At 32.1% G+C, this 17,506-nt stretch overlaps 2 protein-coding genes and 1 long non-coding RNA gene across 3 annotated transcripts; 2 read left to right on the plus strand and 1 right to left on the minus strand.

Annotated features, from left to right (window-relative positions):
• The first annotated feature begins 149 nt into the window (after positions 1-149).
• LOC108835050 (uncharacterized) lies at positions 150-1,506 on the plus strand. The gene is made up of 2 exons (XR_008936481.1): positions 150-565; positions 891-1,506. It is a non-coding gene; the product is annotated as an uncharacterized LOC108835050 (long non-coding RNA).
• Positions 1,507-7,027: 5,521 nt separating this feature from the next.
• On the minus strand, positions 7,028-8,054 carry LOC108816088 (uncharacterized). The gene has a single exon (XM_018588658.2). The coding sequence runs from the start codon at positions 7,995-7,997 to the stop codon at positions 7,209-7,211; it is 789 nt and encodes a 262-aa protein (XP_018444160.1). The 5' UTR covers positions 7,998-8,054; the 3' UTR covers positions 7,028-7,208.
• A 3,347-nt stretch (positions 8,055-11,401) lies between these two features.
• On the plus strand, positions 11,402-16,945 carry LOC108818071 (serine/threonine-protein kinase BLUS1). The gene is made up of 21 exons (XM_018590927.2): positions 11,402-11,741; positions 12,021-12,294; positions 12,621-12,875; positions 13,011-13,135; positions 13,238-13,282; positions 13,389-13,470; positions 13,569-13,637; positions 13,718-13,888; positions 13,982-14,041; positions 14,205-14,273; positions 14,341-14,466; positions 14,597-14,670; positions 14,879-15,142; positions 15,241-15,314; positions 15,391-15,467; positions 15,626-15,745; positions 15,819-15,861; positions 15,985-16,034; positions 16,149-16,210; positions 16,422-16,473; positions 16,617-16,945. Exons 2-21 carry the CDS (start codon positions 12,136-12,138, stop codon positions 16,656-16,658), a joined length of 2,019 nt encoding a protein of 672 aa, XP_018446429.1. The 5' UTR covers positions 11,402-11,741; positions 12,021-12,135; the 3' UTR covers positions 16,659-16,945.
• The last annotated feature ends 561 nt before the right edge of the window (positions 16,946-17,506 follow it).

Consider the following 17,506-nt stretch of genomic DNA (forward strand, 5'->3'; position numbering starts at 1 on the left):
TGATTGGTTAATTTTTGACCATTTGATTGTTTTCAATCTAATGGTCACAGATCAATCTCTGCCAATCCTCGTTCTTTCTCCTTATTGGTCAATCTTTTAAAAATCGGGATTACCATTTGTGACCATTGATTGTTTTTGATCGTGTGGCCTAAGATCAATCTTCTGCATCTCTGTCTTTCCATCTCTCTCTCACTCACGACTCAATCTTCTCCATCTCTCTCTCTCTCACGATTCAATCTATCCTTTCAATCGTTAAACCTAAAATCACAAAGCCTTCAGAAACGCACAGAGATTGACTCTAATCCACCTTTTACGATTCAACCTGTCTGGATACAACACTTTCTTCTCCATCTCTCTCTCTCTCTCTTTCACTCGGCCATGATGAAAGCTTCGTCGACAACACTTGACTCGAGTCAGATTCGAACCACAAACAGAGATGGCGGAGCAGCGCCGGTGGCAAGGCGGAAGACGGCTGTTCATAAAAAGATGGGGAGAAGAAGCTTCGATGGTTCAGCTCGCCGGAGATGAATAAAGGGGGAAGTCTCAGCCTCTCTTTGCCGTTAAAGTTCTCTCTCTTTCTCTCTTTGATTTTTTTTTTGATTTCGGTACACAATGTGGGTCGTGAGCAGAGCTGGTTTGATTTTTTTTTTGTCTCTGAAGTCAAATCATTTATAAGAGTGATTAGGATGTGTTTTTTGGATTTGGAAAAAGATTTCAACTTTGATTGAGAAAAGCTATGTGAGTTTCTTGCTTTGCTCCTAGCTTTGTGTTCTTAATTAAGATTTCATTGCAATCTGATGCGTAATGTCCATTAATCACTGTCATGAGTTATATACATATCATACTCTTAGTTTAGTTATGGTCTTCTTTTGTTTTGATATTTTCTGCAGGTGACCTTGTGAGTTCACGACAATGGTGGTCACAGATGCTGAAGATCCTTTTGTTGGGGAGATTACTTGTGGAACTTTACTGCAAAATTTGCAGATAAATCTCTCAACCATAACTTTCTTTCTTACAAACATTGCAAGGCTTTTATTAATTCTTGTGTGGTGTGGATTTTTTTTACAACAGAAATCTTGGATGAAGCTGGTGAAAGTGATGAGAGAGTGTCTTGTTTACAAGAGAAAATTTGAACAGGCTGCCAAGTCCCGAGCCGAGCTTCTTCAGATCTTGTCTGATGCTAGTGCTTAACTTTCCAGAAAGAGAGGTACAAAAACTTTAGCTGTGACATCTCAAGCCATGGAGATGATGTAAGAGAACATAGGCTTAAGGAGATGGCAGATAAAGCTAGTGGTGGTGGTGGTGTAGGTGAAGCCGAACAAGAAGAGAAGAAAGAGACGTAGAGCTGTAGATTTTGGTTTATTAGGTTTTGTTTAAATTTTTTAGTTATTAAATTTTTGGTTTATTTAAGTTTGGTTAATTAGGTTATGTTTTTTTTGGTTTAATGTATAAACTGATTTTATTTGTAAACAAATTTTAATTAATGAATAAAATTTAATTTTTAAATTTTGGATTAATTCTAAATTCAATTATATTTGGTTAATTTAGTTTTTATAATTTATTATTAATAAATTTTCGGATAATTTAAAAACTAATTAATAACACAAACTATAACTATTAGGTTTTAATAACATTTGTGAAACGTTATTATAAATATTAACAATTGCATAATTAAACACGCTATTGTTGTACGATTAATTATAGCACAAAGAAAAACCGCTATTAAAAGGGTCGGACCTATTATAACGGGCGATGTCAGAGCGTCCAAGGAAGCGCTATTAAAAATGAATCATAGCGCTTTTCGTGCGCTATTACTACCCACATTTCCTGTAGTGAATATATGCTTTTAAATCTAAGATTTTGTTAAAACTGAGTGCGCAATATATGGTAAATAATTAGAAAAGTTATATTCAATTGTTTTAAGAATATTCTGGTAGACAATTTATTGATTCTCTATTAAAAGATTTAACTCAAACTAATTTATATATCAAGTTTAGGTATGTTATTCAAATTTATTTGTTATATATTATTTTGTTTATATTTTGAAAATTTTAAAGCAAATAATGAATTTATTTTTTTAGAATAATTTAGATAATTTATCATAACCCGAACCCCTAAAGATGCAAATATAATTCAAACCGAAATTTAGAAATATCTGAATAGGGCTGGAATCTTTGATCTCGAAAACTTAAAATCCAAACAGATCCAGACCAAACCCGAATGGATACCCAAAAATTCACCCCTAGTCACTATTATATATCATATATATGTCATCGTATAGTTAATCGTATTTTATAAATACCATCATATAAATAATCATATAATTAATAGTATTTTATATGTACCATCATATAAATAATAATACATAATATTATTAAAATTTAATGTGAAATATAAAAACCATTATTTATGTTGGTATATGAAATTGGGCTTTTTATTGTATTTTTCTTATATATATTGAGACATTATTTTAATAATGGTTATTGGAAAATATTTTAGTAAAACTTTTTGAGTATATGTATATTTTAAATCAATTTTTGATATAAATCAACTTTAAATTATTTGGAATATGTATATAAATTTTAAATTTTATTTTTTATGATTATTGTAGATAAAAACTTTTTTAGGTAATTAGATTAGTCTATTTTTGTATATTTTAAAGTTGGTCCAATTAGATAGTTTTTATAATATAATGAGCTTCTAATTTTTATTATCAACATAAGCCATTAGTTTTTATATATACTGCTATCTATGTTTCCAACAATTTTTTTATATTGCTATTCATGTTTTCAATTTTTTTTTTAAATTGCTATCCATATTTCTAAACAAATTTTAGTAAGACTACTATTCAAATTTCCAAATAATCTCAATGTGTACATCCTTTTAATAATCTCAAATTTCTTTAAGACTACTATTCAAATTAGATTCAATTGTTTTAAGAGTATCTTGGTAGACAATTTTATTGAGCAAAATGGATATGGGATCGTAATATGTGGTAATTAGTATTAGATTTTTTTCTAAATATCATGCGACATAATTGGTTGAATTATGGGAAAGCATATTTAATTGGGTTATGCCTTTTACGTGGGAAGAAAGAACTGATACAAAGAGAAAGTAATTTTCGATTTGTTAGGTTGCATATGATATTTACGTGGAAAGAAAGATTATTTGAGCAATTTCCTGTAATCACTTTTTAGTTTAGAACGATACTCAAACAATCCAAATTTTAGCAAATATCGTAAACCACTTTTAAACCAATAGCCAAACACTCCAAATTTTTTTATATTGTTATTCAAGTCTCCAAACAATCTCATTTTGTACTTGAGTTTTAATAAAATAGATATACCATCTATTGAAAAATAACGTGTCTTGTTATTAAAATGTAATAACGATATAAATTGTCGACTTAATTTGAAATTGAAGTTCTCTTATCATATATTTGTATTATAATTCTCATCGTAAATAGAGCTGGGAAAACCTCCAAATCCGAAGAGTTGAACAAATCCGATCTGAAAAATTAGTATCGAATTCGAACAAAAATTGATTAAATATCCGAAAAGTTTAAAATATTGGTATTTAAAGAACCGATATCAAACTCGATCCAAAGCGAAGTTTTGGGTACCAAATGTATCTGAATAACTATATATATATATATATATTATTTTTAGATTTAATGTTGATGTTTTAAGTTGTCTAAAAATATTTTAAAAATATATAAAATAGTAAAAATTAATTGTCTAAGATAGTTAAAATATATTCAAAACACTAAAAATAATTAAATATTTATTGGTTCTTTATCCAAATATTCAATTCAACCATATTTATATATTAAATTTAGGTATTTTGACATATGTTATTCAAATTCATATGTAACATTTATTTTATAGATTTTGAGAAAATTAAAATATATAGTAGATTTTTAAAATAATTTAAATGAGTTATCGAACCCGAATCGAACCGTAAATATCTGAACCAAATCCGAATCAAAATTTAGAAATACCCGAATGAGATTAAAATCTTTGACCCTTAAAATCTGAAACCTAAACAAACCCAAACCAAATCCGAATGGATATCTGAATGCCCACCCATAATCATAAATTTAATAAAAAATAAACACAATCCAAGGAGCAAGAATAGATTGTTTTATATCATTCATACGGTCTTTTAAACTTATTGTGCAAGTCGAGTGTGGAGAAAATGAAGTTCATCGAATAAAGGTGTCTTACCATTGCAAGTAGCAATTAATCTAAGATGGGAAGTCAAGAATAAACATGGAGGTGATGAAGATAGTGAGGATAATGATGATATATATATATTGGTTCAAATATGATGAAAGGAAGAGATGCCGAACTAGAGTTCCCAAAGCTCAGAAGCTCCCTTAAAAATAATAAATTTTGATTTTGCCATATTATATACTCTCACTCTATTCGGAAAGATATATCATATATGTTTCAGTAAACAAAAAAAAATTACATTTCGATGAATTAAATAATGATAAATTGTAAACTTAAAAATCATTATTAAAGTTAGTTACAAAAATAATATGGTAGGCAAATTTTCATATGTTTTTTTAATATGTGTGAAGATCTTAAAATATATATCTTTTTGAAACATAAAGTTTTTATTAAGTTTTGTAAATTTTGATTTCATCTCTTTTTATTAAATTATTCAGTATTCTTAAATACTGAAATTACATATCTTACAACTTAGAAATGTTTTATAAAATAAAACCATTTTAAATGAAAAGAAAAATTATAGATGAATCAATACTATTAATTTTGCAGCATGACCTATTGATAAAAGGTTGTATCCAATTAATTATTTTCATATTTTACTCTTCCAAAAATGAAATATGTTATAACTTCCCCTTTTCCTTTTTTTTTAACGGCATAACTTCCCCATTCCTATATTCTAGGAATCTCTGTAACTAATTTATACAAATAAAAATTCATGAAACAATAGAGAATAATGGCCGTTAATTTAATATTTATTAATAACTATTGTCTGCATATATTAAACGGCACTTAATAGAAGCAGCCAAACGACAATTCCTCTATTGGTAATAAAGAATAAATCTATTCTATTAATTCTTCAACATGACTAATTGATACAAGGTTATGTCCAATTATTTATTTATTTTAGTTACAGAAATAATATTGAATAGATTAATAATATTGAATTTTGTAACTTCCCCTTTAGTGTCAATATTTTCGCAACCACTTCGTATTATACACATATAGTACTCGACAGTTATAAAATGTATTCAGCATCTGATAATAAATATCTATATGGTCGACTAATATGTACATATAAATTCGGTTATTTTAAATGATTATTTTATCAACATATAATAGCTTGCCTGTTCAGTGCAAATGTAAGAATTTTGCGTGTTCAAAAATATTTTAAAATTATTATAAAATTAAGTTTTAAATCTTAAAAAATATAAAAATATTATAAGTTATTAATAAAAAAGTAAATTAGTATTCCTATTTAATATTATTAATTATGACATGCCATTTCAAAGGGCGGATATGTTTTTTGTTTAAAATTTTTTTGAAAATTTTAATTTTATGTTTCAGTTTTTTATAGTCATTTTATAATTATAATTTTTTATAGATATAGGTGTGATTCAACTATTTTAATAAAATAGATTAAAACCTCTTATTAACCATTTAGGAGAAATATTATACCAAGAAAATCACAAATATGACTAAAATCACAAATATGACTTAAGAACAAAAATATAAAAATTAAACTTCTAAGAAGATATAAAACAAAAAATATATCTGCCCTTTTAAGGCGGGTCAAAAAAATATAATCTTCCGATAACCGCAAAATTAAGCGGAGCAAGTACAAAATTATTTTTTGCGGATTATGCGGGTCAGACTTTTTGACCAAAAGAAACTGAAATCCGCAGGTTGACTGGTCAGCGAACCAGGTTTAACCCGCAACCCAGTCCTAACCGAACGTATACCAGATCAATTTTAAATTGCAATTATTCAATAAAATGTATTTTGATTAAGACTTATTCACAAATATAACCAACACACACAAATATGAAAATTAAAATTAAAACAAAAAATATACCCGCCCTTTTAAGGGCGGGTCAGAATCTAGTAGTAGGTTTAAAATTCAACATTTTCAAGACTTTTTTTTTGTCATCTGTGATATATTTTCAAGACTTACTAATTATTTATTAATAATTGATAATATTTCTTAAAATAAACCACTAAAAATCAATTTGAAATAATAGATGTTTAGATCAACAAAATTAAACCATAACTAAATTCTGACCCGCCCTTTAAAGAGCAGGTATATTTTTGTTTTAATATAATTCTCATATTTGTGTTTTTTTGTGTGGTTATATTTGTATTTTTCTTTGTAATTATATTTGTGTATAAATCGTAATCAAAATATATTTTATTAAATAATAGCAGTTTAAAAATTAATCTGGTATATTGCCGGTCGAACCCACCAACCCGCGGATTTCAATTTTGTTTATATGAACCGCGGGTTGGTGGGTTCGACCGGCAATATACTGGATCAATTTTTAAATTGCTATTATCTAATAAAATTTTTGATTAAGATTTATACACAAATAGGATTAGAAATAAAAATACAAATACAATCACAAAGAAAACACAAAATATGAAAACTAAATTAAAACAAAAAATATACCCGTCCTTTAAAGAGCGGGTCAGAATCTAGTTTCATTTTAAAAGAACAACAAACAGTGTATTGTTTTTTTATGTTTATATATAAACCTTATACAAGTTGTATATGTAACAAATATGAATTTATCATTTTAATTAGACTATGTATTTATCTAAAAGTTTTTTAATATTATTTTATTTTTTGAATTACGATATATTTTATATTAGTTTAGTTAAAAACTAAATTTGTTTGTTAGTTTGTCCACTATTAATTTATAAAATTTACCGCAATGTTAGTAATTCTCAAATAATACATATTTATATATGTATTATTGGGATATATGTACGCACATCTCAGTAGCAATACGCTGCTCTTAGGAAGCAGTGCTAAGCATCTCGCTACAATCATGCACAATGAAACGGCCAGGCCCAATAAGGCCGTATTTTAAACCTCGTCATTGGGGGCGCCCATTTTGCACGATGAATAGTCTTGACAAATATATTAATGAACAAGGAGCAATGTGTAAATTTACAAGTTACAGCAGTAAAATTCTTTTATCGACGGAGTCTACTCATTCCGGCGAAAACACCGATCAAATCTTGCCTGTAAGGTAAATAAGTCTTTCTTCTCATATTCACCTCCCCAGTGTTAGCAGTAGTAGACTTATTCGACGTCGTTTTACTTTTCCCTCTCGTTACGGGCGAGCTGTTACCGCTCGGCAAAACCGAAGACCCACCACTTCCTCCACCGTCACTGTGGCTTCTCCTCAGAAGATCCCTGAAACGACACCGTTTATGCTCGCTCTTGGTCGAAACAGCTCCGTCGCTGTGGCTCCTCCTCAGAAGATCCTTGATACGACACCGTCTCGGTGAGTTCGAAGTTTTTTTGCTCTTGGAGCTATCGACTCTCGCCGGAGTTCGTGTCGGGCTCCAGAAACAGTTGTATCTTCTCGGAGAAAGATCCTCCGAGTCTTCAGACTCGGAAGATGAAGAAGGCGACTGAGACGGCGAGGATACAGATTGGTCAAGAATCCATCCACCGTAGAAAAGATTCTTCGAAGTGACGCCATCGTCTTCTTCCTCCTCACGCTTGAAAGATTTCATCTCCGTCATCGTTGGGAAATGGAAGAAGTTCTCTTCGCATAACGGCGATGTTTCGAACTCGAACTCAGCGGTGTCGTCGCAGTGAGACTCACGGACAACTCTAACGGCGGCTTCGATGATCTCACCGGAGACGTAAAAACTGAAGCTGGGGCTAAACGGCTCCGTTGAATAAGAAAGACCTTGCATGGTTCTGTGTTCTTCGCTATCTGTAATAACTTCTGTCTTCTTGACTCTGTTCATACACTTGGACTTGCTCTGTGTGTGTATATATATATATTAGTATGTGAAGAAGGGAAGAAGGTGCCTGCGTATGTGTGTGCGTATAGATGTGGATGTGTTGGCTTTACTTGAGCAACAAGAGGAGGAGGAGGTGGCGGCTTTGACAAGGAACCGTGATCTATTTCTTTGTCTTTGTTTAAGGATAATTTATCATTTTTATAGATATGATCATCGAGTTTTCAGGGAATGTTACGTCAAGGCTGACGAATAACGTGAGATTAGTTTGTTTTTTTTTTTGTTTCAAGTGATTGTATGATTACTTATAAATTATGTTTTTTTTTTAAACAATTTTCTTTTTCAAACTTAGGAAGATTTTAAAGTTTATAATTTCATTGCATATTCGGATGGTGAACATTTTATGATTGAAACTTCGATTTGTGCTGCTTCTAGATTGTTTATACTTTATAGATATACTTTATCCGAAATGAAGTTAGACCGGTTTACGGCTGCGTTAAATGTATTCCGATTTACAACTACTTTGCAAGTATAGCCCAATTGTATAAGTATTTTTGATGGACCTCCATACCATTATGAATTTATGATATACATTCTTGTGTTGACCAAGCTTGGCATAAAAAACACAAACATTTATTGGTCCACTTGTTAATACTCATCTATTCAGAGAGCATCATTATTGAACATTATTTTGGCATGTTCTCGAACACACATAATCTTCTTATATGTTTTTAGATCCTTTCTTCTTTTTTCTTCAAAAAAAAAATTCAGATCCTTTCTTCAAATATATGCTTTCGCCCTTTTAAAATACAAAATTATTACATGACTTAATTGTTTGTTTTTTTTACTAAGAATGCCGTTTTATAACTTAATACAGCTTTTATGCAGTTTTAATTTTATCCCTATAACTAGCCTTTACTAATTGAAAATATAAACTATAATAAATTTTATAATGAGTGTGAAGAAAATATAAAATTACGTTTATAACAAAACGAATGAATTCTGTTCAACAATTTTTTTTCCAACATATCTAAGCTTAGACCAAAAAAACATATCTAAGCATGAATTTAATATTTTCAAAACATGTTAACTAAGCATAAAATATACGAAAACTATATTGATTGTTTGTACCTAGATTAGATATACCCTAGTATTTCTGATTGCCTTTTGATATGCTAAGCATTCATTAATATAAACCGTTAACTATAGAAGTATCAGGTATAACATTGTTTGAACAATATTTCAGATATATTTAGCCCACAAATAAATGTTCAGATATTGTTGTCCATGTTGTATTTTCCCAAGCACATGCGCAGAAAGCCAACTAAAAGATCAAATTGTATTGTTAACCTTTTGTCCTTTCAACTGCGATAAAGTTTTATTTTGTCAACATCATCTGTGAGTTGTAAACTTGTAATAAAACCTTTTAATTCGACTTTGAAGTATAAATATTATTTCCCCCAATATTGGTCATACAATTTTTTTTGGTGAATATAATTTTATATAAACAAATTTACCAGTAGAATATTGGGTAAAAATATAATAATTTGTTACATAAATGAAAAAATTCTGGTGAGAGCAATTTCCATCCAATCAAGAAGCAGGTTGACCCCAGCAACACCTCCCTCCTGTGAAGCAATCATCTCTTCGCCAGCCCGATAATAAATATTGTTTTCTTAATTTAGAATATCGGTACCATATTAATACGCAGAACAGAACCGGAAACTCAGTTTGGTACCCGGTAAGCTTCTACAGTTAATATAAACTAAGAGTTCTTGTTAATTTGAAGGTATAATTCGATCTTCTTATCCATTTTTACAGTAACCCAAAGATTTCAGAGCCTTAATATTTATATGATAAGGTTGGACGGATTTTTAACAAATTTATCTGATATTTTGTCCAAAAACTTTTAATGTTTCATGAATGCAAAAATAAATTTATTCAACTGGTTTTCAATCACACACACCAAACAATCTATGGTAAAACAAGTAGAATAAAAGAAAAATGACATGTGTTGTTAGCTGCATACAACTCAGAATTGTTGTCTTAAAATCCAAAAGTATATGTCACTGTTATTTCGAAAATTTTGGAAATCAAAAATAGTATTTATTTATATATATTTTTCTTCAGTTTCATAACTAAAAATTCATCTCAATGTCATCTCAATCAAAAATTATAAAATTGGTAGAGCTAAAGTAAGCTAACAGTTCCCACGCTTTTCAATTATCATAACGGGGTGATTAATCCCCGGTTCCCATCTATATTATTAAAAGAGAAGTACACATATAGAATGCCCCTTAGTTTTCAGTGTTATTTACACTTCTATGCCACTGATATTAAATAATACTTCCTATTTTAATGTTGTCTTTTCCACTTTGATTAATGTGTTTTCCAAAATTAAATTTGAATTAAATACACAATTAAATAATACTTCCTATTTTAATGCTTTGTCTTTTCCACTTACATTAATGTGTTTTCTAAAATTAAATTTGAATTAAATATACTTCATTAACTTTTCAATTAAATCAATGTCAAATTATAAAAAAATACATTTTTATTGGACAAACAATTCATGGAAATTATAATATCAACTCTTCGTTTAACAAATCTGAACGAAAATAATATTATCAAATTTGAACCGAAACTAGATACTATCCAAACGGATTTACCATTTTGGTATCTAGAGAACCATAACCAAATCTTATCTGAACGAAATATTTCAGATATTCGAATGTATTTAAATCATATTTATATACTTCAATATGTTAGCTATTTTTCGAGTTAATATCCATGATATAAGTTATTTTAAGTTGTTTAAAATATTTGAAATATAAAAAATAGTCGAAAGTAAACATCTAAAGTAGATAAACAATAATCAAAACACCAAAATACTTAAAATATATATTTATTCTTCATCTAAATATTCAAGTTAAACCTATTTTAAATTTTTTAATTTAGGTACTTTGGCTTACATTATTCAAATTTACATGTTATATTTTTTTTAAGATTTAGGGATATTTAAAGATATATAAATTTAAAAAAATTAAAAATAATTTAAACGGGTTATCAAACCCGCAAATATCCGAATAAAACCGGAACCAAAGTTTATAAATAACTGAATAGAGCTAGAATCTTTAAACTCAAAATCTCAAACCCGAATAGATTTTAACCGAATTCGAGTGGATATGCAAATATCCACCCATAGCTTAATCAATATAAAACGATCAAATATTACAAATATACTATTTAGTATAAATAAATAAAAACTGAAAACTAATACCCGTGCGGTCGCACAGGTCAAGATCTAGTGGGATATTAGTTCACAATTCAACTAATTTTGTGAACCGGGTAAAAACTAATCCAAAACCGGTACACAACTTAAACCAGGCAAAATCGGGTTTCTCGTAACCGTTTCTCTTAGCTCGAGATTCTTTCTGCTAAGCGAAAACCCGACGCCAGAAAAAGCAATCCACAAGGAGGAGAAGAAGTCGACAACGAAGACAGAGAAAGCGAGAGAGAGAGAGAGAGAGAGAGAGAGAGAAATTCTAACCTCTCTCTAGCGCTACGAATTTCAAACAATTCTCGTCTCATTAATTAGCAGATCGATCGCCAAATCTATCAAACTCCACCGCCGCAATTGACTGCGGTGAACGACGTCTCCCTCTGTTTTTTCTCTGCGTGATTGGAGGAGATCATCAGCAGGAGAAGTCAGCTCCTAAGCAAACGAACTCCGTTGACTTGACTTAAAAGGTCAGCGCTGTTTCTTCTCCTCTTTCTCCCAGATTTGTTTTACCTCGAATTCATTTTCGGTAGTTATTTGAAGAACTTTCAGATTGATTTTCTCTCTCTTCATTTCTCAAATCCATAGGGTGATGACCAATTATGTGGTGTAGAAATTACGAAAACGCGTCAAGCTTTGTCGATCGAATTCTATAGTTGTGTTTGCCATCTAGAACGAGTGAGGGAGACGACGAACTTAATCATCTTAGGGTTTCTGAGTTGTTCTTCTTTCGAATTGCATTTGCGCAGGTGGTATGACATTGTTGAGATCTCTCTGCTTTGAAGAAGTGTAACATGCTGGTGAATTGGAAGTCGAATTACTTTGAAGGTTACTAAGGGCTAAGAAGATAACAAAACAATAATTATGTCAGAGAAAAAGTTTCCTCTCAATGCAAAAGACTACAAGTTACACGAAGAAATTGGAGATGGTGTCAGTGCGACTGTGCACAGAGCTTTGTGCATTCCGCTTAACGAGGTCGTTGCTATCAAGGTTCTTGATCTTGAAAAGTGCAACAACGATCTGGTGAGTTGAGTACACTACTTTTTCATTCTTATTCTAAAAATATGAAATAAAAGGTTTACTGTCTTTTTGTCAGTGTACTTTTCTGGTCTTATTTATCGTCCTGTTTCATGCTTTGATACTTGTGAGTCCAATTGTGGAGTAAAGCACCTAATGAATCTGTCAACGTAGTTACATGTTTCGACCTTAATTTTCTTTTTTATTGTTAAGAGTTTCACGTGCTTAAGCTAGATGTAAATACTAAGATGCATTTCTGAACGAACATCACGGACTTTTATTTTTGTCTCTGTTAACATGAATGAATGAAAATTGATTTTTTTTTTTTGTAGGATGGGATCCGGAGAGAGGTGCAAACAATGAGTCTGATCAATCATCCAAATGTGTTACAAGCTCATTGCTCATTTACCGCTGGGCACCAGCTATGGGTTGTGATGCCTTACATGGCTGGAGGATCCTGTCTCCATATAATAAAGTCTTCTTATCAAGACGGATTTGAGGAACCTGTTATTGCTACTTTACTCCGTGAGACTCTCAGAGCTCTTGTGTATCTTCATGCTCATGGACATATTCATAGGGATGTGAAGGTATATGGTTGCAGCTTTTCTCCTTTAGTGTAGGACTCTTCTTATTTATCTTTTTATAGTAATCTACCCATTAGTTGTATGTTACTGAGATGAAGGTATAATCGTTTTTACTAATACGTATGGTTTCCGTTGCAGGCTGGAAATATACTATTGGACTCCAATGGTGCCGTTAAGCTAGCAGACTTTGGAGTGTCAGCTTGCATGTTTGATACAGGAGATAGACAACGTTCCAGAAATACATTCGTTGGGACTCCATGCTGGTAAGCTTTTTCAACTTTAGTAATGCCATGTTCTGTAGGTTACTAGGTACATGTGGATATATCTTAGACATAATTTCTGATTTTATGCTTGTTTCTGCATAGGATGGCTCCTGAAGTCATGCAGCAGCTACATGGATATGATTTTAAGTAAGTTGATGCTCTATAGTTTCTAAACTCTGCCTTTATGCTAAATCATTGCTTCCCCACCATTATACTCAGGTCTGTTGACTGATACATTTCTTCCCTGTCACAGAGCTGATGTATGGTCATTTGGAATTACGGCACTTGAACTGGCACATGGTCATGCCCCATTTTCCAAGTATCCGCCAATGAAAGTAAGTTATAATGATTCCATTTGATTTTTTATCTTTTCTTCATTTTCTCTCTGGTACTCAGTTCATGTATTTCTATTTGCGTTAATCATTATTGTTAGGTTTTGCTGATGACCTTACAAAATGCACCTCCCGGACTTGACTACGAGAGAGACAAAAGATTTTCAAAAGTGCGTGAGTGGTGACCGTTTTTTGTATCATTCTAGGTTCTTTTTTTCTTTCAAACTTAATGGTTGCTTGGTCTTGACAGGCCTTCAAAGAGATGGTGGGTACATGCCTAGTGAAAGATCCAAAGAAGCGTCCAACTTCAGAAAAGCTTTTAAAACACCCGTTTTTCAAACAAGCCCGCACACCTGATTACCTGGCTAAAACTATACTTAATGGTCTTCCTCCATTAGGTGAACGCTATAGAACGATAAAGGTCGCTGCCCCATCCCTTAAACTTATTTTGTCTTTTGCTGGGAAGAAAAAAATTCTGGAAAAGCTTGATTGATATGTGAATATTTCCTTTCAGTCAAAGGAAGCTGATCTTCTAATGCAAAACAAGTCCGAGTACGAAGCACACTTATCACAGGCAAGGATTAAGAAACGAAAATTTCACCCATCTTCTGAGAATATTCTGCATATGTCTCTAAGCTACTAATTTTAGCATGAGAAATAAAGATCTTGTGGTAGTCGAGTGTGATTGTGTGTTTCAATTTCGTACATCTGTACTCAGACTTCCTATTTCTCCGCAGCAAGAATACATAAGGGGAATAAGCGCTTGGAATTTCAATCTCGAGGACCTAAAGAGTCAGGCTGCCCTTGTAAGTCTAGCACCATTCTAGCCAAGTTAATAATACAAGGCAAGGGACTAACTTTTTGGCCTTGTAGATTTCAGATGATGATAGTTCACATGCTGAAGAGCCTGATTTCAACAGAAAGCAATGTGAAAGGCAGGATGAATCTGCTCTTTCCCCTGAAAGGGCTAGCAGCTCAGAAACAACTCCCAGTCATGATGTATATTATTTGAAACGATTCTCTTATACTCTTATCAACCCGCTATTGGGAATCGAAATATAGGTCTTTTAAGTTTGATCCTCTGCCGTCAACTCTAACATGTATTTCTTTGTCGTCTTCTTCTTTTCAGGACGAATTAAACGACATACAGGATTTGGAGAGTTCTTTCGCCTCGTTTCCAATCAAACCTCTTCAAGCACTCAAGTATGTCCTGTTCTTTAAATTCATACTAGCTCCTATAGATTTATCCAATCGAACTCTAGGCACTGGCACACATGATGTGCTATGGAGTTGTAGAGCAGTTTGATAATTGTACTCCATAAGCATCCTTTCTGTTTAGTACTCCATAGCTACAACGTTTCTAAATTTTGAACGAAAGATTGAACTTTATTCTACCTGTCTCATGATGCAGAGGGTGCTTTGATGTCGGTGAGGACGAGGATAATGCAATCACTGCTGATTGGAAAGATGCAAGCCAAATGAGTTCTGGACAACAGCATTTAACAAAGGCTTCTTCTATTGGATCTATGGCCCACACCACGAAAGAAGAGGACAGTGCAGCACAAAACTCTTCTTTACCACGTTATCTCATTTCTGAACAAAAAAAATATTCGAGTGGTTCACTTATACCAGAGAGTACCTTCTCTCCAAAAAGAATCTCAATGGAAGCTGACAGGTTAGCATCCCCAAAACTTAACTTGACATGCGTCATTTGACTTTGAAGCTCTTTATTATTGAGTAATGTTAAAGGCCACTTGACTTACTTCTGTATAGGGAGTTTCAACTGCGTAGATATCAGAGCGAGCGGAGCTACAGTGGATCATTGCATCGTCCCAAGAGAGATACTGGTAATCAACCTTCCATCCGCTCATTATAAGTGTACATATGCTTGTATAGTCTTCAATTTGAATACAATTTATGCAGTGGACGAGATGTCAGATTCCCCGCATGTGGAGCACAAGGGACGGTTTAAGGTCACATCAGCAGATCTGAGTCCCAAGGTATAACAAAGTACCGAACTCTACAAACTTCATTTGATTATTGATGTTAAAGCTATTATGGTCTTAAGAAGGTAGTGGTCTAAACATAAAAGAGCAATGTTGATTCGTCTTTATGAAAACTGAAAATGTGTATTTTGGTTTTGTGGTACAATTATTAGGGATCAACAAACTCTACATTCACACCGTTTAGCGGTGGTTCAAGCAGCCCGAGCTCCCTTACGACCGCCTCAATCCTCCCATCAGTTCAGTCCATTTTGCAGCAAAACACCATGCAACGGGTAAAAATTCAAAACCATTAAGAGAAAATCACTTTTTATAGTCGTTAGTTAAAATACTCTCTCGTCTTGGCAGGAAGAGATATTGAGACTCATAAAACACGTGGAGCAAACCTCTGGTATTACAATCCTCTTCATCTATAGATATCTAATTTTCCCTAGGATCTTTATCTCTCCTTTCTTTTGTTGAAGAATTCAACATAAATGTTCTGAGTTGTTTTTTTTATTTGTCAAATTCATAGTCAAGCAGCAACCTGGATCACCAGAGACAAGCGTCGATGAGCTATTGCAGGTAAACGAATAAGAGTCAACAACAACGACAAAAAAGGCTTTCAAATTTGCTATTAAATTGAATCTTATTCATATCAACTCTTCAAATATTCATTGACATATTTTTGTTATGTAGACTCCGCCTGCAACTCAACGGGAGAAAGAACTTCAGACCCAAGTTATGCTACTGCAACAGAGGTACATTAATACATTTCTTTCTTTAACCAAAATACATGATATTACTACAAGACTAGTCATGAAGTTAATTAAGAAATGTCTCAAGGCAAGACTCTGTGTCCATTTCCTTATATAGTCAAGACTCATCGTGACTAAAACTTAAGCACGTCTTTATATACTCAATATGAGCATTGAATAACTTTTTTTTCTTTTCATCTTTGATTGTTAAAAGCTTTTTGAGCCTAACAGAAGAATTAAAGAAATTGAAGCAGAGAAATGGGCAGGTTTGTCTTCTCACTTTTTTCTAGAAATTATATTTGATTTGAGATCATGAGTTTAACTTCATTCGTTATCATTAGCTCTTGAGATAAAATCTTGTAAATATCTCCCCACGAAATGTAAATATTTTGTTTCTTGTTCTGTGCAGGTAGAGAATCAGTTAAATGCATTAACACAGAGAAAGGATTGAGTCTCGTTAAGTCATGGAGACAACAAAACACAAGCTCAGGGATGAAACTGGGGATATCATGAGTAAAAACCCCATATTCCCTTTTGAAGACAAAGAAGAAAGAGAGATTTGTGTGTTTATATTTATATGATTATTGGGTGTAATTTATTTGACAGGTTAAATATTATAAGACAGCTACTACTGCAATGTTTGTCTTCGCGTTGTCCTTTTGGCCGCCTATGTTTGGTTTATGATGTGCTATAATATACTTACATCGTTTGTATTAATATATGTTCCTTCTTTGTTTATTTCTGTTTGTGTGATTAAACTGTAATTGTGGAGAGAGAGAACTTGACAAACTTTTAACTCGAAGCAAGGTCTTTGATATCGTTGAATTACCAAACTAGTAAAAACAAATTACAACAACTCACTAGTTATAAGTTGTAACAACCAAGAGCAAAACATTGAACATCTTTTTCATTATCCTTTTCAACGGATAAATGTATTACCACCATAGGCGATTATCGATCACAGCCGCTACTTACAATGAAAGGATAAGTATCATTGGTTTTATGCATACTTTTTCCATAATCAAGTCAATGTTTCCAAGAAGATGATTAAGTACCGAAGAATGATCTTTGAGACCAAGTAAGAGAACCAGAGGCTTCGAGGGAACAGGAGAACGAGAGAAAAAACAATAGAGAAGGAGCAAGAATCAAGAATTGGGAGAGAGAATGAGAGCTTATGTGATCAATGAGTCTTCGAGCAGTTGCTACCAGCTTTGGCTTCAAGAATCTATGTTCATTTTGATTTTTGAATTTTAAGATTTGCCACCGGGAGCATTTTGTTTTTTTCCCTTAGGTCCCACA

The sequence above is a fragment of the Raphanus sativus genome, chromosome 7 (assembly GCF_000801105.2).
Source record: "Raphanus sativus cultivar WK10039 chromosome 7, ASM80110v3, whole genome shotgun sequence".
Lineage (NCBI taxonomy): Eukaryota > Viridiplantae > Streptophyta > Magnoliopsida > Brassicales > Brassicaceae > Raphanus > Raphanus sativus.